The 22,761-nt window shown below is 37.4% G+C and overlaps 1 protein-coding gene and 1 long non-coding RNA gene across 5 annotated transcripts in view; one reads left to right on the top strand and one right to left on the bottom strand.

The window, feature by feature from the left end:
* LOC136995281 (uncharacterized) overlaps positions 1 to 14,512 on the bottom strand; it is a 28,635-nt gene extending 14,123 nt beyond the window's left edge. For 2 of the 4 annotated variants that reach the window (XR_010886830.1, XR_010886831.1), the window contains exons 1-4: positions 14,438 to 14,512; positions 13,570 to 13,798; positions 13,349 to 13,477; positions 5,848 to 6,008 (exon numbers count right to left, since the gene is read on the bottom strand). This is a non-coding gene — a long non-coding RNA (uncharacterized lncRNA). Of the gene's footprint in view, positions 1 to 4,473; positions 5,015 to 5,847; positions 6,009 to 13,348; positions 13,478 to 13,569; positions 13,799 to 14,437 lie in introns of those variants that run through there. The other 2 variants (XR_010886833.1, XR_010886832.1) reach the window with 2 other exon arrangements.
* Positions 14,513 to 14,698: 186 nt separating this feature from the next.
* Positions 14,699 to 22,761, top strand: part of PTAR1 (protein prenyltransferase alpha subunit repeat containing 1) — a 42,438-nt gene continuing 34,375 nt past the window's right edge. Inside the window, exons 1-2 of the mRNA XM_067315461.1 lie at positions 14,699 to 14,804; positions 22,344 to 22,513. Coding sequence (XP_067171562.1) covers positions 14,719 to 14,804; positions 22,344 to 22,513 — 256 coding nt within the window. The 5' untranslated portion in view covers positions 14,699 to 14,718. The remainder of the gene's footprint in view (positions 14,805 to 22,343; positions 22,514 to 22,761) is intronic.

Below are 22,761 nucleotides of genomic sequence, written 5' to 3'. Positions count from 1 at the left end.
TCATTTAACCTTATACATGGTGGGAATGGATAGAAAGGAGGTCTGTTTGCTTAATAATTTACTCATTGCCTGAGGAACTTTGAAAAGTTTCAAAATATGCGGAGCTACCAAGAGAATATACAATTTACATATGCAGTTCCTCACATTCAGTTATCTAATTTTGCATGCATGCAAAATAAGCTGCATGATTTATTTTGGAAAATGCAGTTCATCTTTGCAAACATCATTATAGAAGTTTCATAAGCAAAATTCAGGCTTTTTTTTTTTAATTGGAGCCTACCATTGCAATCACTGATACTCTCTTACTGAAGAGAAAATAAGATCTTACAGTCTGATAGTCAACACTCACCCATGGATTTTCATCCTGAATTGTGTTTTGTGAGAGTGCTAGAGATGAGTTTTGCTTATACTCTAAGCAAGAAGCATTGCTTTATTCCACAGACAAGTAATTTCAGTGGATGTTAAATATGATTCCTACTATCTAGAAAATTTTGAATAAAGAATTCTCTCTACTCAAGAACTTTAAGAAATCATAAACACTAATGTAAGAAAAACAATAGAAAAGGTAAGATTTAACGATTAGATTAAGCATGGAAAAATATCTCAATTTGGAGGGAGGGAAGAAAAGGTGTTTCCTTTGTAATATATGAGTGAGACTCCTTATCTGTCCAGTTCTCTACGTGCTTGCTTCCTCCCATCTACTTACTAATAAGCAGGATTCGTACTAGAAAAAAACACCCCAGCATAACAAAAGAATTGAGAAAGGAGATAGGTTAAATCCTGGTACCAGTTTGGAGAAACAGAACAGACTACTGGGATAGGCTTGCACTAATCTTGTGGGTAAGGCAAGGATTCAGACTAACAAGAGTTAACATGTGAATCCAGGTGAAAAAGACCACTTAAACTGATTGTTGCTGCTGCCATATAATGCAGAGTACCTCTGTCAGCTTAGGGCATGAGGCTACTTACTTGTGGCATGGAGGTTGTTGCAAAAAGAAGACTAAGGAGAAGGCCCATATTTCCATTTAGGACTGGGGGTCAGTTCAATGCAAAGGCCTAAGAAACAGAGATTTGAGAAAATCTGGCAACAAGAAGTTCCTGGTCCAAAGCTGTATACAGCTACTACCCTATGTCTAGGAAGGCAGGCTTGAGGTGGGTCTTACAGGTCAAAAAAAAAAAAAAAAAAAAATCTAGAAGCCTCTTAAATGCCTGTGTGAATGCAGATACAAATGTGGACCATTGCCCTGGAAGTAGACAGTTTTTAGGAATAAATGCAACAGGAAAATTAAGCTTAGGGTTAAAACCCAAGTTGTAGCTGGCTGAGAGCAATAAGAAAAATAATCAATTCCTTTTTTGAGGAGGGCTCAGTAGGTCATGGAGAGTTGACATAACAGGCTAACTCCTTTGAATGGAGGAGGCCAGCAGACTTAGGTCTTCAGCCATAATCAACAGAAGTGTGTAAGACGCCATCTGACTAAGTTTAAGATTCTTAGCAACTTGGAAACATTATTTGATCTGAGACAGTCAAGCGTACAAGTCTGAAAAAGGTATCTGACATATTGAAGCTATTTAACTATGGTTAGCTCTCCTTTAACTCACACTCCATAAAATAGAAACAGTTACACAGATGATTTTCAGGGGAAAAAAAAAAGAAAAAACAAAAAGCTCTAGGTTTTGTTACTATGTATCTTTATCATTTGGGAAAGATAGACACAAGGGAAAAAAGCACATAGTACAATCATTTCTGAGTTTGTTTCTGAGACGGCTTCACTGCAACCCTTCTCCTCAAACATCAAGTCCTCATTCTGAATTCAGCATCTTGCTTGTAAACAAATGGATCCAGACTTGAAAGAAAATCATAATACATAGAACAAAAGAAAATGAAAAGCAGAAAAAGCAGAAGAATATCAGAAACTATACTGTTAGGACCTATATCAGCTTCTTTGTGGTCAGACTCCTAGCATTAGTTTAAAGGAAGGCATATATTCCCTCTGGGGTATTGATGACTAGATGGGTTCCATTAACATAAGCTGAAGATAGTATAGACTTACACCACAAGAGGCAGCACATAAGACAAGAGTAAAATTTGCTATATTTGTTTAAGACTAAGCAGAACTACTGTATCTCATAGGGTTAGGTTTTTATTTATCTGTATACTTCCCACTCTTAAACACACATAGTCTCACCTCACCTGCAAATACCCATAGTTCATCTTGTCCTATTTTGACAGCAAGTTCTCATATAAGATCTCTTACACATTACTCATTTTTCTGAGGAACCAAGAGTGTATGTACTCAGTTCTGCTCAACCTCATTCCTTTCTAGAAGCCACATCTCTCTGTTACTTCAGATAGGGTAGCTGTTAGCAAGGCAAAAGCAGGCCCTAGAAGTTTTCCTTGCACTTCCCAGTGTTTTGGACACAGAAAATGGTGGGGGGGAAAAAAGCCTTAATTGGGCTAGTGTGCCAATTTTTGTGGGGTAGGGCTAGAACCGTTAAATGGGACAGCCAGGGTGGAAGAGATTCATTCATGATCAGTATGTAAACCAAAACACTGTTGACTTTTGATTGTCCTTAATATATGCAGTTATGCTCATCAAGTGGTATAGTTAGCTCCAGGAAATAAATCCTAAATATTATATAATGCTATTTAGACCTCAGTCCCACGAGTGTTTTCCTTTAGTAATTCTGCACAGTCAGCATTACTTCCTGTATGCAATTTAATCCTTTAGTTAAAGTTTACATTACCTACCTGTCTTTTCACTTAAAATATTGACAGTACTGCAAAGTCCTACCCCAAAGTCTTGGCTAGTCCTTAGAGCAGAAATACTTTGCTCTCACTGCTACCTAAAAGTATCTTGCACTCCCATAGCAAAAAAGGAAAGAGAGAGAGACATTGATTTATTTCCTGATTTATCTGCTAAATATCTCTGGATTTTATTTTTTAATCTAATTACTATCTACTTGATTCTACAAACTCAGCCAAAAGTCACTTTGATTTTAAGTGTAACTGCATATGTAATACTGATACTGAAAGCCAAATTGTAGCCTTCATAGTCTCACTGATAATAGTAGGTATCTAACTCCCATTGCAACTGATGAGACTCAGCCATATAAGATAACTTAATCTAAATACTGTGAAGGATCCAAGTCCCTTATTATCATGTTAGGCAAAAAAAAAAAAAAAAAAAAAAAAATCTAGCTCAGTCTTTTTTACTTTCTTTCTTGCATTTGTTCCAAAGTGATAGGCAGAAAAAGTAGTGGAAAAAACTGCTTTCCCCTTAAAACTGCTAGACTAAAACTACAATTGCATTCTAGAATAAGACATCTGGAGCAGAATTCCCCGATTTATTATTAAACAGTCACTCTTCAGACCTGAATGGCACTTTAAAATACATGGACACGCTTTAACTATGTTAATTAACATTTAGTTTGCTGCACTTAAACTGCTAAAAGAGTATTTTAAAGCTGGTGCTCAGTTTCAGCATGTCTATAAAGTTTTATGGATGACTGAGGTCAGCTGCCCAATTATGCTTCTTTACAATTGTAATTAAGTCTTCAGTTGATGCTTATGTTTTTTGATTCTGAGCTTTTAGTAAAACACCAGTTAACAACCAAAAGAGAAAATAATATGCTACATACCAGTAGGATTTCAAACAACTTTTGTTACTTTTTTTTCCCCTGAAAATTGGTTATTTTTTCTTCCTGTTAAATGAAACTTAAAAGCTGGATAGAACATTAGCAGCAGCACTAAAATTGCACATTCTTACTCGTGTCGTTCCAAATACAGCAAAAAGGTGCCTTGGCCAGCAAGACAGTAGTAGCAATTACAGGATCGGTAATTGCCAGTTCTTTATGACTTTGTAATTAACAACTGCAATAGTAGAGCTAATATGTCCTTAGTATTCACTTTGTTTAATGTGAAAAGACATTTTTACAGAAAATTTTTGATGCTAGACAAAGTTAAACCTTTATTAAATGAAAATTTATTTTTTTCTCCTACCTAAAAAGGTTTTTAATTTACCTTTACAATGTGTAAATATCTATAAATTTGTGCAGACTTTCCAAAGTGTCTAAAAGCTCTGTCTATCAACAGACATCTTTTCAGAGCTATAATGGATTCCATTTAATTCAACAACACACATGCAGAGTTCCAAACTGATAAACTGAGTTGTCACAAACTCCAGACCTGTAAGGTATGGGAATTTACAAATCTATTGGTATCTACTTCTATTAAAAATATCAAACATCTTACATATAACATTGTTTGTACCAAAATTTATAATAATGGTAGGGCTATATTAATGAAGTACATCACAGAAACCAATTAATGTTTTAAAACAAAAAAGAAAATGAAACCCACTAGGAATTTAAAACATAATTATTAAATAGTAAGATAAATGGACCTAAACAAAATCTTTAATTTAGTGACATTTTATTTAAAAAAAATACAAAAGTTTATAGGCTTAGCTTATAGCACATAATGAGAAATAATTTATCATACATGATAAAAGTAATACGCACTTTTTTAAAAAAAGTGTATTTAAACTTTGAGAAATACATTTCTCAAAATTAAATAGTAATATACTGTGTGTGTATATGCATGTTACACACAAATATAAAAGTAGATTAGCAAACAAATTAGAACGCCAATATTTCTGATTTCTTTTGTTTTTATTAATACAGAGTATCACCTCCTCCTCCCCTTGCACCCAGAATAAGTGTTAACTATATCCTCCTACAGAGCCAAGCACTATTGTTAGCAATTACAATAGGCAGAAGTCTGGAGGCATTAGATGATGTAATGAATGAATTAGCACACATTATTTTGCATTTTTGAAGCGTTCTGCTCGACTGTGATCTCTTTCTATGCTTCCAAACAGCGCTGAAATATTTCCTCCATTATATTATCAATATAAACATACTGCTTTTCTTCTTTCTTAGGTACCAAAGTCCATCTTCCAGATTCCCTATGGTATATTCTACGGTATCTACAAGTTGAAGTCGGAAGAAAATACTGTTGAATAAGAAAATTCATTTATTCAATCTAATAAAAATTACATACTAGTTCACTGCAAAAAGTAAATTTTTGCACTTTGTTTTTTCAGTCCTTATCTGGCAGTTCATTACACACACATTTAGATCAGTAAGGAATTTGTTCCTTATCCCTTCAGTTTCCAGATGAAGAGTAAATGCTTTTTTAAACCAGTTAAGAATAAGGCCCACCGTCACTGACTCATGTATTACATGCTGATACTGCAAAGACTGCTGTGAAGATGCATTAGTTAAAACATGAAAATGTATAACATAGTGAAGTACAGTATTCACAGCATTCCATTATCTATCATCCATATCCTAAAAGAAAACTAATGTTCTTACAGCCTCTTCTCAAGGAAATATTCTGAAACTGATCTGTTTTAAAAAATGGTAAAACATTCTAAAAAGTAGCTAAAGGACAAACTTAGTAAAAGTATAAGGGTGTCAGTATGATCTAAAGACAACATAAAATATATTGATTTACAAAACAAAAAAAATTCCACCTTCATAGTACAATAAGAAGAAAAACAAAATAGTCATTTTGAATTTTCATATCAGCTCTTAATGATCACAGGCAGCATGATATTAAGTGCAAGCAGAGGCAGGCTACCTATCTATGTAGGTAGGGAAACAGTTACAATGTGTATCTGCCAATAAGGAACTTGTAATGAATTCTGAACTTTCTCTTAGACAATATTGGAATGATGGTGTGTCCAGTAGTATGCACCTAGTGCTAAAAAGCAGATTTTTCTTTCAGAGAAATTACAATAAATCAATTATATTTAAAAACAGGAAAAACAAAGTGACACTTACATTAACTGATTTTGCTGATTGTGCAGTTTGCCGGTTCAAATGCATGTTGTAATCAATCACTGCAAAAACATCTTGCTCTGTAGACAGGGTAGGTGTACTCAGACATCTTGGTAGCATACATATACAAGCGCTGCTGGAACTGCTCCAGATCAAATGTAGATCTTAATGAAAATAAATACATAATTTGGTTTTCATAAACATTTTTAGGTTACTTAAAATATCAGGACACAGCCAACATATTAAATGTATCAATAAAATACAAGTAAGTACTTTTAGCAATTTAATACTTTTTTCCCCTTAAGGTTATACTGAAGTTAAAATCAATTTAGCTTCAACTGTTACAAGGCTTAATACTACTGAACAACAAAGACTGAATGATTTAGCATGTGGGCGATTCCTTTTTTCTTGGCATACAGATTACATTTAATAGGAAGTGAAGAGAATAAATCTGGAAAAACATAGACAAGCTAACATTCACAATTCAAGTTCATTATACCTAAGCTGTAGAAAGTATGGGATGTTTCTCAGAAACTTTTTATCCAGAATTATTCTGTACATTTCAGTGTGAGCTCTGCTTCCCTTTTCTAGCCATTCCTTTTCTCTTTCATCCATTTGAGGATCATGTTTGCACCGTTCCTCGATGATGCCGTTTCCGCTAGCTAACTGATGTTCATTGACCACATGATGAACTAAGCCACACCACTTTCCATACAACGTTAGAAACCATGATAATACAATGTAACTTAATGCAGTAAAAACATTTTATTGGAATATTAAATTGTGACTCTTAATGATAACTTACGATGAATTTTTCATATGTATTGGATTCCTTGCAGCAAAACCAGAAATAATTGACAATATTTGAGCACCACTGTAACATACAGTGACAATCTTTCTATTTGCTAGCCTGAAAAGCAAATGTATGTATAACTACTAAGTATACAACCATATATATATACATACACACACATATATACACATACGTATATACATATATATATACACACACACACACAGACTTTTTTTTTTTTTGATGTTAAGGAAATTTCATTGAAAAATCTGAAGAGTGATGCTTTCTGTAGCCTTCTGAGAAAAAAAAAAAAAAAAAAAAGTACTGGACAAGGACACTGTTTCTTCCTGCACTTGTAACATGGCTATTAAATTCTCAAAAAAGCATTGTTATAATATCAAAGCAAGGACAGTGGTTATGCAGTTTCCTCCTATTGGCTGTGCATTATGGCTTATTTGGAGGAATCATCTTAAGCTATAGAAAGGTAACATGGTAAGATTACCATGCACATTTGTTTCTCTGAGCACTTCTTTCCAGACTGCTGAAATGGAAGTCAGTTAGTTCCAGCGGAGTGGGGGTTTGGTGCAAAATATCGTATTTAACTGACCTTAGTGCTCCTACTGATTTAACCTGTTCATGAAGCTGTAACAAATTACAATTGTTGAGGGGCACAGAAACTAACCAAGATCATCACATATATTTCACAAATTTGCTACGGCATTAACAATTATATTTTGCACATGGTGAACTGGATCTAAACTGAAAGATTATAACCATTTAGTTTTTTAGATGTGGTTAAGCCAAGTTTTAAAAAATGAAACAGTTTGTTATACCATTGTAGGTAACTACAGAAGTATATTATTATTCTGCACTCATCAGAGAAGTATTACCTCAACCAAATTGTTTCCAAGATTTTTGGTACCTCCCCAGATGTTATAGGAATGGATTATCCATGGAAATTTATTTTCTGTGGATAACGTATATATAACTTTTAGATTGTCTCATGCTGGAATAGTTTTTACAGTTCATTCATGCACCCTATGTGAAATTTCTGAACTTATTTATAATAATTTTGCCCAAAAAGTATGTTGGTAGGGCTAATAAATACAGTTGATTTAAAACTCAGTGACTGCTCCAGAAGTCTAGCATACAGAACTGCATGCAGTATTAAGCTTAAGTTTGCTGAATACTAATGCCTGTCTTACACACATATCATGTAATCTAGGTACCTGATTAAAGTACACAATTTATTTTAACTACATTTTTTTTGCTATTAAAATAAGAGTAGCAATTTAATATTCAGTCCTTTTAAAAAAACATGCATGATGTTACACACAGAATATATATTATCAGCCAATTGCATTATTCTAAGTAACTTAAAAGTACATTAGTAGCTCTGTAACAATTCAGCACTTTCAGAAAAGAACTCTGCAATGCAATGATTGGTTTTCACATGTACCCAATACTATAGTTAAAAAATACACACGAAAGTTAGACTTTTAATCCCTAAAGAAATTCTAGCAAGATTAATGACATTTTAAAGGTGGTTTTTTTAGGTCCAATTCACCAAAACCTCTTGATAGAATTTAAACTTCATATATAGCTGGAAATACTTCACTCACTGTGCTTCCTGACTAAAGTTAACTTTGTCACTTTTAACAAATTTATAACCTACCTGTACACTGAACAAATCACATAGGAAAAAGTGAGAAGCCAATGAGCCTTAAATTACATGCAGTCATCTGCACAGAGCTGGCTTATTCATTTTTTGGAAAGGCAGGTAGACATAAATCAAGGGAGTTCTTGGGTATACTAAACATATCTATCAAAGCTATTTGAAAAATAGTTTGGATGTTTCAGCTCAATGGATCTGCAGTGCCCACCTAGAGTTAATTCATTTCTTCATATTTGTATTTTTGCTTATCTGATATCCAGAATACATCAGCTTGCTTCTACAAGCTGAGAAACCACACATTGAAACGGTGTCTGGGCAGTCTGTATAGTGAATGAAAGCCTGAAACAGCACAATATTTGTGAAGTAAAGCATTCTAATTTTCAAATCTCTGACAAAAATAAACCTGCTCACCCGCACACACACGCGAAATCCTTAAGACCTCTTTATTTTTCAATCTGTTCCAACAATACTTTTAACAGAAGTCAGAAAACGTAATGACATTTCATTCTCATTTCATTATTTTTATCTAGCAAATCCTGACTCTTAATTCACGTATTAATCAAATCTGAAACTAAAGGGCACAAGTAAGCATTACAACCTGTTATACACCAATACCACCATCTATTTTTGGAAAAACAATGGTCTTGTGGAATTCGGCAGATGTATGTGTGAATGTAGGTGAACTCTACGATATTAAGACCCAGCTCTTCAACTGCTGTGGACAGGAATAGGAATTACATTCCAGATTGAGAGGGAAGAATCTGACTGCTAGTGTAAGCTACAAGCTAGCTAATGCAACAGAACCAGAGAAATATTCTTTCCCATACGTTACATAAAGGTAATCAGTTTTTTTTCTCAGACACTGTAAAAAAGTCTTCTTTTCTAAAGCAAAATCTAAAAATACATATTATTAAGAAAATGCACTGGATTTTCAGAAATCCATCACTAGATGTAGAATTTTCAACTGCCAGTGTTGCACCACAAACTGACTGTAATTCCTGTGATTTTGTAAGATTTGGTTAAAAAGTTAAAATAGTTAAATTTTAAAAAAAGTTAATTACTTATCAATGTAGAGATCTGAGGATGTGCATCAGTAACCAGTTCTTTGACCATTAGCTGTTCATCTACCAATTTTTGTAATGTTCTCTAAAAAGTTTCTTTCTCCATAAAAGGAGAGTTCAGCTGCGTCTTATGTTTATCAACCATTTCAATAGCTAGTATCTGTTTTGTTTCCAGTTTCATGAACAAGTATACACAGTACTGTGCAGAGTAACCTGGTCCATCCATATGAACATCTCCCGTATGGTTAGGAAAAAAACCAGCATTTTTCTTGGAGAAGAGTGAAATCAAAGTAACCCATTTTAATAAGCACAGTGCAGTATGAGAGCTAGGAGAAAAAAAAAAAAAAGCTACAGCATAAAAACAAACAAAATGTGCAATGTAACTTCAAAAACCTTTATTTACCCATAATAACCACCACTTTCCCATGTAGTTCTTCTAAAATGTGTTGCTTCATTCAATACCAGAAGGACTCTATTGTTGGAACAATAAAATGATGCTGCATTCTGAAGAAGGTATTTGTACTTATGAATGTCAGCTTCATAAAGTTTGCCATTTGAGAGATTTTTCCAAAATGGTTTGCTGACAGTATTACTGCAGCAGATAATGCAAGATCCCCTGCATATGCATCTCCTTTTATCAAAGGCTGGGAAGACTACTCAAATGACATGTGCTGCACCACATTTCTGGATATATTTGAAGATTAAAAACAAACAAACAAAAAAGGACTGGGGTGGGGGAAAGAAAGAAAAAAGTGAGACCACACACTTATGTTTGGTTACTAACAAACAGTAAAACTAACAAGATTCAGAAACATATAAAAACGTTAAGGGACATTTTCAATTAAAAGTAATGTCACACACTAAAAACTAACTATATTACCTGTGCTACTGTTAAATCCTTCAAAATAAAGTAATTCTAGGAATCCAAGGAAACTCATCCATGTTTGATATCTTCACTGTTTGCAGTTTTCTCAATTGGGATGGGGAAATTTTTTTTAATATATATTTTCTCTTTTGTTAATAGCCATTCTTACTTCCACGTTTTGGATTGGTGGGTCTGCCTTTCAGAAGTTGAAAGGGAAATAACTGTTTAAAACTCTGAATAAAGTGCATTAATCTTTGTAAACTTGATTTTACAAGATACCAGTTTAAGCAGGGCTTCAAATATCCAGTGTCCATTCAGTAATATGTCACTTGAAGATATAGATATACACAGGTGTATTTTAAACCAAGAGGATCTACCATACAGACAGGTACACCTCATGGTAATCTCTGCTAAAGTAATCAAACACATTGGATTAACCAGATTATTTAGTTAGTAAATATGAAGTAAGCAAATACGTATGTATATTGAGGCTCTCCATATAACCATAACTTATTAAATATAAACATTCAAATGTCAGTTCTGAGGGTACACCTATATAATAAAGGTTTTGGTGTTGAATTGGCCTCAGTAGGTTTCTCTGTGGGGATAAAACACTTGGGCAGAGCCTCATTATTTCTAAGATTCTGCAAGGTTTAGGGTTGATTGTTTGCATCAAGTAAAGCCACTTAAAATTCACTAAGAAATTATCAGAGTAATTTAACAGACAAAGATGTTAACAAGGAATACCACTCACCCATATCAAATGCACACAGGAGGAGATAGGCTGTATAGAAACATCAACTTCACCAGCACAAAACAAACATTTTGGAATAACAATTTTTTTGGCTAGCTGGAGAATGCAGCAACCATAGACAAAATGATTTTTTTCACGAGCAACATCCTGAGTGTCCTCCAAAGTCATACTGGGAGATGTTTCCTCAAAGCTTTCTATAAAATCATCCTGTGACCCATCATCCTATTCATTTGTGATAACCAATATATCCTCTGCTATCAACACATTTTTCAAGCGTTTCATTGAAGGAAAGCTAAACATACAGATAAAAACAAAATTCACTAAGCAATTTAAACCTAAAATATTTGGATCCTAAGAAAATTATGTTTATGGGATACTTTAAACTTACCTCTTAGACAAAAACTAACAGATTTATGATTTTACACACATACATAAATAAGTTATTAGAGATTCTGTATTATGAAAATTAGTCTCTAATAGTCTATAATTTTAAATACATCTAAAAACCTCTGTACCATACCAAATTATCTTTTAGAAAGATCATAGTCTTTATCACCGATTAACTCTTCCCCTAAATTGCCTATAGATTCTTCCTTTAAGTCTCCACAAGGTAACCTGGTAAATAAATTCAGTCAAAAGATGAAACATTTAATGCAGTATGTCCATATACATAAATAACATTTCTAAGAATCTTCAACAGCAATCACCCAAGGACTCAGAATGCTATGAAGATGAAAGATTAACAGAAATATATCAAGACAGAGGAGTCAAAAAGCAAAACAGTACTGTAACTTCTACTGGAGAACCTTAGGTGTCTGTGATTTATGCAATAAACTCGCACAAGTTTTGACACTCTTAGCTCTGTATCTTGCACAGTCTGTGAACTGCTGAAGCTGGTATCTCAAGTAAGATGTGGCCTTTAACAGTGTGAAAGACCAACGGATCATAAAGAAATTATAATCCTGTAAACTGAATCACAGAATCACTGAGGCTGGAAGGGACCTCTGGAGATCATCTAGTCCAACCCCCCTGCTCAAGCAGGGTCACCTAGAGCACATTGCACAGGATCACGTCCAGGCGGGTTTTGAATATCTCCAGAGAAGGAGACTCCACAACCTCTCGGGGCAACCTGTGCCAGTGCTCTGTCACCCTCACAGTGAAGAAGTTTTTCCTCACGTTCAGATGGAACTGTCTGTGTTTCAGTTTGTGACCGTTGCCTCGTGTCCTGTTGCTGGGCACCACTGAAAAGAGTCTGGCTCCATCCTCTTGACACCCTCCCTTCAGATACTTGTACACATTGATAAGATCTCCTCTCAGCCTTCTCTTCTCCAGGCTAAACAGGCCAAGCTCCCTCAGCCTTTCCTCATAAGAGAGATGTTCCAGTTCCCTAATCGACTTGCTCCCGTAGTGCCACATCCCTCCTGTACTGGGGAGCCCAGAACTGGACACAGTACTCCAGATGTGGCCTCCCCAAACTAGTATTATTTAGAAGGATCCTTACAATTTCTCATGTAGATTTACTTTTCTAACTGCAGTTTAACATAGCAAACATTAAAATAATCTTGTAGGAGCCCAGATTTGTGAAATACTACAATTTTTAATATACAAACACATTCTGAGTGCCACACGGCTCTACAAGCCCTTGTCTTCTCCTCATTTATACAAAATAATAATAGAAAATGTTACTGAGCTGAAGCCCAAACCAGAAGAATTAAAGCATCATCCATTTTCTCAAAAATGCATAAGAACAGACTTATTGTTCAACACTTGGATGATGCTATTGATGCCTATCTGATGACATTATGCTGCCATTTTTCTGGGTGTGCACTGGAAGAAAGAGAACTACTGAAAGGAAAACACTACTTCAACCAAACATTCATGTAGTAATGTAGCAGCTTCTTCAGAATCCCAAAGAAATTTGGGCAAGCATGCTGCACTGGAGGCGACTGGAGCTGCTAGCACAATGTAATTCTGGGTATCCTTAAATCGCAAAGGAATTTAGTTGTCCCAAACACTGCAATTATGATGGCTTGCCATCTGGCAATGCCAAGAAATCCTGACTTAGACTATTCACATACATCAGTCTTATAACAAAGGGTAATATAATGGAGAAAAAAAAAAAAAGAGAGATCACAGGAATGGAAATGCAGGAAATCCTTGATTCTAGTCCTGGGATACATGCTCTATGTAACTACAAGTCTGAAGAAAATATGATCTTAAATTTGCATTCATAATAAATAAAAACAAAGCATGCATGTGGAAAAATTCTGCAGCAGACTTAAACAGAAATCCATCAACACCTAAAATTATTATTTTGGGGACTATATTGAAAGCAACATAAAAACCAAGAAGTTACCTTTCAGCAGTTGCTGCTGAAGAGGTCTCTGGTACATCCTGTTCAGATTTTAACTCTGGGCTTCCATCAGCTTCTTGCTTCACTTCTGATTCCTTGCACACATCATCTCAGTGCTCGTAGCTGTTGTATCTAAAAGTATATGATAAAACTGAACTATCAAAAAGGCAAGAATCAGCATGAAACACACCTTTGCTTTAGACAAAGATATTTAGTTTATTTACAAATCCAGCAAAACTTGGCAAATTCAGCATGTGAGAACACATTAAGTGTTTCTCTAAGGGACATCCACCTTCCTATTTGTTCTCTTACACGTATCCTTGGCCGAGCCCTTTTTCTCTCCAGACTCTTACTCCTCCTCTTTTTTTCTGAAGGGGAATATACAATGGGTCTACCAGGCCTTCATGGTGGTGGAGATGGTGATGATGAAGTAGATGATGACAACATCGCAAGCTTTCAAATGAGAGACAACTTAATTAAACAAAGTTAAAGCTTTGTAAAACAAACGTGCTTTGAAATAACACATTATCTTTTAAATGACAAGCAAATACAGTAGAATTACTGTATTCAGAATTAGACTCTGTTCTTGACCTTCTGCCTGCAGATAAGAGTACCTGTCTCTCTTTGAACTCAGGGGAAGATATAAATGCATATTCACCTTTTAAAGCCAGGTGCCTTAACATCTGTTGTGAATGTTTTCATAATAACAGTATAAATTGCTCCTTTCGTATTTGAAGTACCTATTGTCACGGCTTTTTCTTGTTTACACGTCAAATAAAGGACTGACAGAAGGAGAAAGAAGTGCAATTCGAGTTTACCCTGCTCGAAAGGGTGAAGGGTGTCAGCACACCACTACATTTAACCTACGCGCATCCCTGAAGAGGTTATCACCTCGCCGCTGCCCGAGCCCTCCCGCGCAGCACCGTGCCACGCCGCAAAATGTTGACGGTGGAGGCAGAAGCCCTGAAGGAGGGCCCGGCGGAGCTGAAAGGGAGCACCGCGGCTTAACGGCGGCCGCGCACCGCCTGGGCCCCAAGCGCTTGGGTGCCTCACAGCGAGAAAAGGGAAACACCAGAGCCGCCTTTCACTCACTGCATGAAGAGCCGAGCCGAGCCGAGCCGAGCCGAGCCGAGCCGAGCCGAGCCGAGCCGAGCCGAGCCGAGCCGAGCCGAGCCGCTGCCGCAGCAGAGCGGCGCCCGCCGGGCCGGGGAAAGCGACGCGGTCCGACCGAGGCCCCGCCCCCGCCGGCGTCGCGCGCGGCTCGTTGCTCCGCGGGGCCGCTGACCCGGAAGCGCTCCGCCCCGCCCCGCCCCGCCCCGCCCCGCCCCGCCTCGCTCGGCGGCGGCGCGGCGCGGTGCGGCGCGGCGCGGAAGATGGCCGAGTCCCCCGAGGAGGTGGCGGTGCTGGTGCAGCGGGTGGTGAAGGACATCCGCAACGCCTTCAAGCGCAACCCCCACATGTGAGTGCGGGGGGCCGAGCCGCCCCGGCTGCCGGTAACGGCCGTTGGCGCCTCAACGGCCGCGCGGCGGAGCCCCGGGGAGGGGGGCGTCTCGGTTGCGGCGCCTTCCTGCGCGGGAACGCACGGCCGTTACCGGCGCGCCGGGCGGGGCCGCCCTGCCCCCCTTCCCCCTCGCTTCCCGGCCACGCGGCCGTTGAGGCGCCAACGGCCGTTCCCGGCAGCCGGGGGGGTCCTGCTGCGGGCCGGGGGTCGGGACCCTCCGGGGCAGGAGCTGGTCACCCTTTCTATCCGGCATACACCCTTCAGCCTGCTGCCTGATTTAAGGCATATTTGGGAAGGGCTGCGGTTAAATGAACGTTGCTTTTAATTTCAGATGTCTTCCTTAACGTATGTGCTTTAACAGGGCAGGTTGTTAATAACTGATGTGCTCTTTGCTGTCTTTATTGTTCTGGATAAAAGCAAATGCTTGTCCTGGGGTTTTTTGTAACTCTTCGATGCCGGTGTGACTGGCACTTTGTGCAAACCGTAGCCGTGATGGTGTTTGTGGTGAATTGCACTTAATAGATCTGCAGTAGTTTGATCATCATGCTGTACAAATGAGGTTCATAAATAAAACAGGAGAGTGAGTACTTATTGTTCTAGTCATGGAAACCTACAAAGTCTTTAAAATTTGGAAGCAATAAGTATCTTTTTAAACACAAACCCTTAAATGAACTTCACTTGAATTGGAGGTCTACCACTGTTAAATTCATAATGCAGCTGAGAGTGGGCTGATACTGCATGTAGATGAATCAAGCATGCAAAGCCCCCTGAAGATAGCAGGAATCTGTGTGCATTATATGTCACAGGATTAGCACTGATGGAAGCAAATCTCAGAATTCAAACCCACTGAATTGCATCTTTGTACAAATAGTGCACGTTCTTGAATAATACTGTCAAATTTGCTATATCTTTGTGCTGTGTCTCTTAATGAAGATTCTGGTGCTTTTCACTGTGGATTATTTTGAAAGAATCAAGATGACTGTATAAATAGGAACTGCTTTTACTGTCTTTTGAGAATCAGGTTAATCTAACAATCTGGGAGTCAGAAGGTCTGCATTTTATTTTCAGTTCTATTACTGACCAGTTCAGAGTTCTTCATTTAGGTACCTCCTCTGTTTCTGTGTCTGTTTCCATCCTATGTTGTTTCAAGATGTAAACTGTTTGGGGAAGCAACTTTCTAACTGTTTATGTAGACCTATTGGTTATGGCAAATGAGATAGCAGATAACAGATAATAACTTCATAATGTAAGTGCAGTATATTTGTGTTGGGCAAAAAAGCTGCAGTCTCTGAGGTGGTAGCCTGTTATTTCCATAAAATGGTGTGCTAAGCAATTATTTAGGGAATTTTTACTGACACTTTTTAATTTAACACTTTGCATGAAGGAGAGGACTGGAATGAATATTCTCAAGTTTCTATAAATGTAGCTAGCAACTTGGGTTGGTGGTCAGGTTTTAAAATACAGCACGTGGATGCTGTCAAAAAAGAACTGCATTTTGCCATGAAGCTTCTTTTTTAGGTTGTGGGGCATAAAGCTCTGTAAATAGCCAGAATTTATGAATGAACATCCTGATTCTTTTTAGTTCTTACTCAGTTGCAAACACTGTTCACTGGTAGCAGATTTTGAGTTTGTGTTTTTGAGGAATATGCTGAAGAATATGTTGCTGATTTCTTTCACAGATGCAACATAGAAGATAAAAGTAGGTCGCAAGAGTTATGCGCTCTGAGGCTGATTCACTGTGTCATGCTTAGAGTGAGGAAGCATGTACTACTGTTAGTTTATCCCTCAAGTAGAAAAAGTAGGGGAATTCTGCTTGCTGCATTACTGAACTGAGGCTTTGAATTGGAATTATGTATGGCTGGTATGGTCTATATACAGCACATATACAGGCCCTCTACTGTTATGCCCCCTGGGCTCTAGGTTGCAGCCCTGCTGGCCAGACATTTTCTTGCATCTGAGAGACATCTTATCTTCCTGTTGTTGGCCAAGACAGTTATAATCAGTTGCGGTTCCTGGCAAATGTTACCCTCTTGAGTGGCCAGTTTGTGTCATAGGTCCAAGTTTGAGTTTTTTTATGTGGCATGCACCTGACTCCACTGAAAACAAGTGGTCTGCCAGGCACATGATGCTCCTATTCAGTTCTCTTACTCCTGCTCTCATCTCTGTTATAGCATTTGTTGTCTCTTGTCTTTCATTCCTTGTTTGCTTGCCCCCTTTACATCTAAGGGAATGGACTTTTTCTCCTGGCAAGGTCTCTGTTTTCTAGGGTTTAAAACGGGTGTAGTCTTTCATCAACACTAAAAGCAAGTAAAAATACAGCTTTAGGCTAAATAGAATATTGAGTTGTTGTTTCTCATTTTTTGCTTTCAATTAAATTTGGAGCAAGAAGGTGCATCTTTTTGAGGCAAGCTTACTTCTAATTAAACATACAATACAACATTCATTTTGCCTTGTCTCACTGATAGCTCCATCTTCAGAGGAATAATAGTGTCAGCATGCTAGTTTTCAATTTTGTAAGGTTGTGAAATTTTTTGCAAGATGTTTTTACCCAGTTCTACAAGCATAGATCTTGATAAAATCATTTACATGAGTGGGCCCAGTGGAACTAAATGGATTGCCATCAGTGAGCAGATCAATGCTTACTTATGTTCTCAAGAGCAGAACCACCTTTAGGAAATGGTGCAGCAATTCCAGAAATTACAGAATGCCATTACTGTTCCAGGAAACTGGGAATATTTTCAATTGTAAAGAAAAAAACAACATGTTGTTGTTGGGGTTCTTGGTTTTGTTTTTAAACTTTTCTTTTGCATGTGAAGTCAGAAATGCAGACTGTCGTAAAAGCGTATGAATTTGATACGTGTAATTGGAAAGATGATCTCGTAGATGATAGCCTGGCATTTGAGTACAAAACCAGAGGACACCATTTCTAGTTTGTCAAAAAATATTAATGTCAGCTTGGCTCGGTTCACTTTTTCTGTCTCAATTCACCACATTCTTAATATGGTAAAAATACCACACTTCATTTGGTTAGATTTGAAAATGTGAGTCAGCGTGTCTCCTGGTGTGATTAAAAATGTCTCTGCTGGGGACTCAGAAAGAAAAATACTGTAACTGCTTTCTTAAGTTTTTACTGTAGCTGAATATGAAATTCTTCTTGCCAATTTACTTTTTTGAGACTGTTTAGTAGCTTTGTAATACATTGTTGCTTCGAAATATACCAATACTAAGTAAAAATAATTTGCTCATAATAATTTGCTTATAATAGAGATAGCGCTCACCAGTGCAGAGCTTTGTTATTACAGCAAAAGTTTGAGAATTAAAGGAAGATTAATATGACAGCAAACAATAGTAATCTTTTAGAGACTGAAGAACTAATAGCTACAGCTTCTTTAGAAACAAATAGTGGCAAAAAGTACTTTGGATTTCAGTAATATCTCACTGTTTCATTTGTGGAAGAGATTTTTGTTGTCCCACTAAGATAATCACTAATCATAACTTGCAAATTCATTTTTTATATGATGCACTATACAATAATGGGAAGAAAAAGTTTCAGAGTTTGGATTTAGGTCCCCTCTTCCTCTCAAGTGTTGAAAATTCATTAGGTGTGTAGTTTTGTCATGAGACTTATTTTAAGTTAAAAATATAAACCTCTCAAGTGTTCATGCTCTGTTAGAAGATCTTCATAATTACCAGAATATTTAACTACCTAGGTCCGGTCATCTTTGTCAGTACGATAATGTTTGAACCATATCAATTGATTATACTTCATTCAAATTTTAACTGTCTCCTGACCATTAGTTAATATCCTCTTGCCTATTCTTTGAGGTGAAGTATGGTCATTTTAAAGATGATCTTCTGGAAAAAACAGACAAGGTCCCTTAATGTTGAGATCCCGAAAGTTGAAGACCCATCATGATAACCGCTCCCTAACAATACTGTAATATTATGTTTATTGTGAAAGAGGGAACTTTTTGTGTCATCAGAGTTTTAAAAGTTCAAAGTAGGTTGGCTAGAGTTTAGTTTGAGGTGGGCTATTGAATGGCTAGGTCACCAGGCTGGGGCTCTTGAAGCATATGCTGCAACAACTTATCGGTATTGATTTGCCATGGTTAAGACTGTAACTGTGAACAAGGTCTGGATTGTGCAGCTCCAGGGTCTATGGACTCCACATTCTTGGACATCTTCCCCAGTCTCAACACAGGTTGAAAAGGCTCTGTGACTACAGTAGTCTTCATGAGAAGCTGATTCTTCTGAGGCTAGCCTTAGTTAAAATCTTCCTCTTAGTTTTGGCTGCCTCCAGGATGTATTTTAGGAACATGAACTAGAGTGGTATCTTGATCACCTGAAAATTTGCAGATAATTAATGCAGATTTTGGAATATGATTGTGTTACTTGCTCTTAGGAAAATAGTGTAAAAACACCAACACCATCCTAAAATTCAAGAGGCAGTATCAGAAAACCGGGGAGAGATATTAAACCTTATTTTCACAGTAGATGGTGCCTTGGCTAATAGAAAATACCAGAGAGCAGCTGCCAATCATTGTCTCCTACAGTAATGCGAGCAGCTTGTATCTGTCACTTGACCTAAATGTAGTCATCTTCCGTCCTGCAATAGGTTTGTGCCTGGTCATATGACAGGATTGCATACCTTCTGTCACATGACCAGAGGCTTTTTGCACACAATTAAGCGTATTTCAGTCGCATAATTTTATAGGCGCTAACAGTGTGACTGGTGGTGTCTGCATACCAATCCTGCTGCAGCTGTGTTTTTGGGTACATGATGGGGGAGAGGCTGCAGGTGCTTTCAAGCTATGGCTACTAAGCTGAAAAAATGAATGATCTACCCCATTATTTGCACCTTTTGCAGGACTGAAGCCCCTTCAGGAGCAGTCAGCTGGGAATAGGTGGTGGTTTGGATGAATTGTTTTGGTAAGCCATAAATTAGGCACCCCACCTTAAATAAATCCATTCTTCCTCAGATATTTTACATTGCAAATTCTATTCTTTCTCAGGAACTAAATGCAACAAATGGTTTCTGAGCTACCCATATCATCAAAAACAATACTAAAGTATTCTAGACAATGTGTCTGCTTAAAGTCAAGTCCTGATTTCCATCTTGGGATAAACTGAATAGTTATCAAATGCAGTTCAATGCAGAAAATAGTTTATCATCATGAATTTCATTGTCCAGCAGTCTACATCCTCTGTCCACTTGGATTTACTGAATGAATTGGGCTGTTTCGGACTGACTTATTGGCTCTGTACAAACCCTACCTATTTGTCATTATGGCATATATAAAGCAATCTTGTGAAATCTAGCTTGGCTGAGTCAGACTTCTTGCATTTGGAAAGAAGTGAAGATGTGGGTGTATAGTTTTTGTTTTGTTTTGTTCCCCCCCCACACACACACGTTTACCTCTCATATGTCTGTGTACGAGCATGGGCTGGTAAATTTTCATGATCATTTGCAAAGTTAATTAGCAAAGTTGTGGGTAACTGTCTTCATTACTGCTGAGAATCGGTATGTCCCTGTATGCAAGGGCAGACACAGGTTGTCCAAGGATGAGGTTTAACATTCATAAATGAAAATGGAGCCAACAGTGAGTACAAACCTCTGGATATAAGGTGTCATCTTGAAAAAAGCAATCTGGAATGTCATTTTAGGTCTAACCTGACTAGCCTTCTGAAAAGCCTAAATTATTTTGAGTGGAGCTGCAGAAGTGAGGGTCTTGCTTTGATACCATTTGCTTATAATTGGTGGAGCAGCTAAATGTTTGCTTTCTTCTTTCTGATCTCAGATGACAAGAGATGGGTAAGGGACTTAATATGTATTTGGAGAAAGGGCCAAGTGGTTTGTATGTACCTTACTTAAAGTTACTTTTGCTTTTTGTGGCTTAAGATTTATGTTGCAGTCTGACAGAATAAATCAGTTTTCTGAACAGGCAGATACGTTCTTAAACAAGCACATGGTGTCACTTTACTTTTAATTAGCTTAGTAATGAGGACACAGAATCCAATCAGTACATTTAGATTATCCAGTAACAACATAAAATCAAATTCAGATTATGGGGTTGACACTTCGAGTGCATTTCTAGACCTTGTGCAAAGAAAATATAAGGTAGAGAATTTAGTGTCTTTCCATCTGAGATAATAACAGGGTTTTTTTTCTGTCCGAGATCTGATAAGCTCCCTCCACAGCAACAGAATTTTTCCACTAAACAAGAGGTGATGGTGAAATCATGCATAATAGAAAGTACAGAATAATGCTGCGTTTTGTCCCAATGAATGTGATTAACTGACAGTCTCTGTCTAGTTTTAGGAAGCTAGTAAGAGCCTCTGTTGCAACATTCACATGTTAGAGAAAGGCAAGGAAAAAGTTTTTTTAAAAAAAAAAAGTCCCTTTGAAACTAAAAAGCTTGAGTTTCTTCTGCTTTGTTTGCTTGTATGAATTTCTGTGGCCGTTGTTGTCTGTTATGTAAAGGTTTGGTTAAAGCTCAGAACGTTGTAACCTTTTATTAAGTTGCAATCTAGTCAAACTGGCCTCTCTGATTCAAATCTTCCACTTGTTCAACTGGATGCCTTGCATAGGAAAAGGAAAAATGGGAGTTGAAATGTGTACGTGTGGGAATGCATACCTTGCTTTGTGTGTTGTTAACAGTATGAAAGAATGTGATTTTCTTTTGCATGGTCTTTGGATTTAGAGCAATTTGTCACACATCCTCTGCTTCACTGAACACATCTTGATAGCTTCTGGTCAGTCAGGTGACTGTACCAATTAATGTGCCCTGTTTCCATTGTGGTAGCAGTTGTTACAGCTCCATCACATCTCCATCACAAAATGAGTTATTCATGTTATTTCAACTGGGTTAAAGTAGTTAGGTGATAAACTAAAAATACAGAAAAGGGTCTTCCCCGGCAGGATCTTTCAGGAAATGTGATATAACTTTTCCAATTAATTTTAAGGTAAGAGTCAGAATCAGCGGAAGCAATCTTCTTAGAAAACATGTAAAGGATTTAAATTCATGTTTGCACATCTATTGCAGCAATTACTTTCAGAGTTTTCAGCATATCTTAAAATGTTCCTGTTTTTTCTATCAGCAGAGCATTGGGGAACTAATATAAGTTGTCCTAATGGCTCTTAATTGAAAACCACAATTAGCTTTTATACTGTATCTGAATAAATCATGTAGATATAAAACACATTTTTTTTCTCAATTTAAATCTTTATTCATGCTTTAAAACGTGAATTATTTATTTGCCAAATTAATTTACTGCATGAGTTTTGCAGAAGAAGGCCTTTTTGAAAATGTATTTTATAGCACTTGCAGTCCAGTAAAAATCAAGGGTGACTTGAAGATAATGAGTGAGCCTTAAGTAAAGGCAAGGAAAAAGGTGATGGGCCAATGGGGTGGGAAGAACTGGCACTCTGTTATGTTGAGAAGCATACTTGGTGAATACTGTAAATAAGTTTAACTATATTTCTTTGTGTTTTTGAAGAGATGAAATTGGATTAATACCCTGTCCCGAAGCCAGGTATAACCGGAGCCCTATAGTCCTGGTAGAAAACAAGCTTGGTGTGGAGAGCTGGTGTGTCAAGTTTCTTTTGCCATATGTCCACAATAAACTTCTCCTCTACAGACAAAGAAAACAATGGCTGAACAAGGATGGTAAGTTACTCAGTTGCAAAGTCTTATGTGATTCTACATACACAATCTTTTTTACTTTTTGTGACACTACACTGACCCTTCGTAAGGTCAGTTTAACGTGTTGTGCAGGACATCATGGTGACCTAAGCATGTTGCAGTGCTGCTGTGCTGAAAATGCAAATCCACTCTCTCTTGCCCAAGTTGGAATAGTTAAAGGGAGATTTTTCCCTTGAGTGGTTTAGGAAAATAACGTTTCTGTCTAAAGAAGG

The sequence above is a fragment of the Apteryx mantelli genome, chromosome Z (genome assembly GCF_036417845.1).
Source record: "Apteryx mantelli isolate bAptMan1 chromosome Z, bAptMan1.hap1, whole genome shotgun sequence".
Taxonomy (NCBI): domain Eukaryota; kingdom Metazoa; phylum Chordata; class Aves; order Apterygiformes; family Apterygidae; genus Apteryx; species Apteryx mantelli.
Note: the sequence above shows the minus strand (reverse complement) of the source record. Positions and strands in the feature narration are given on the sequence as shown.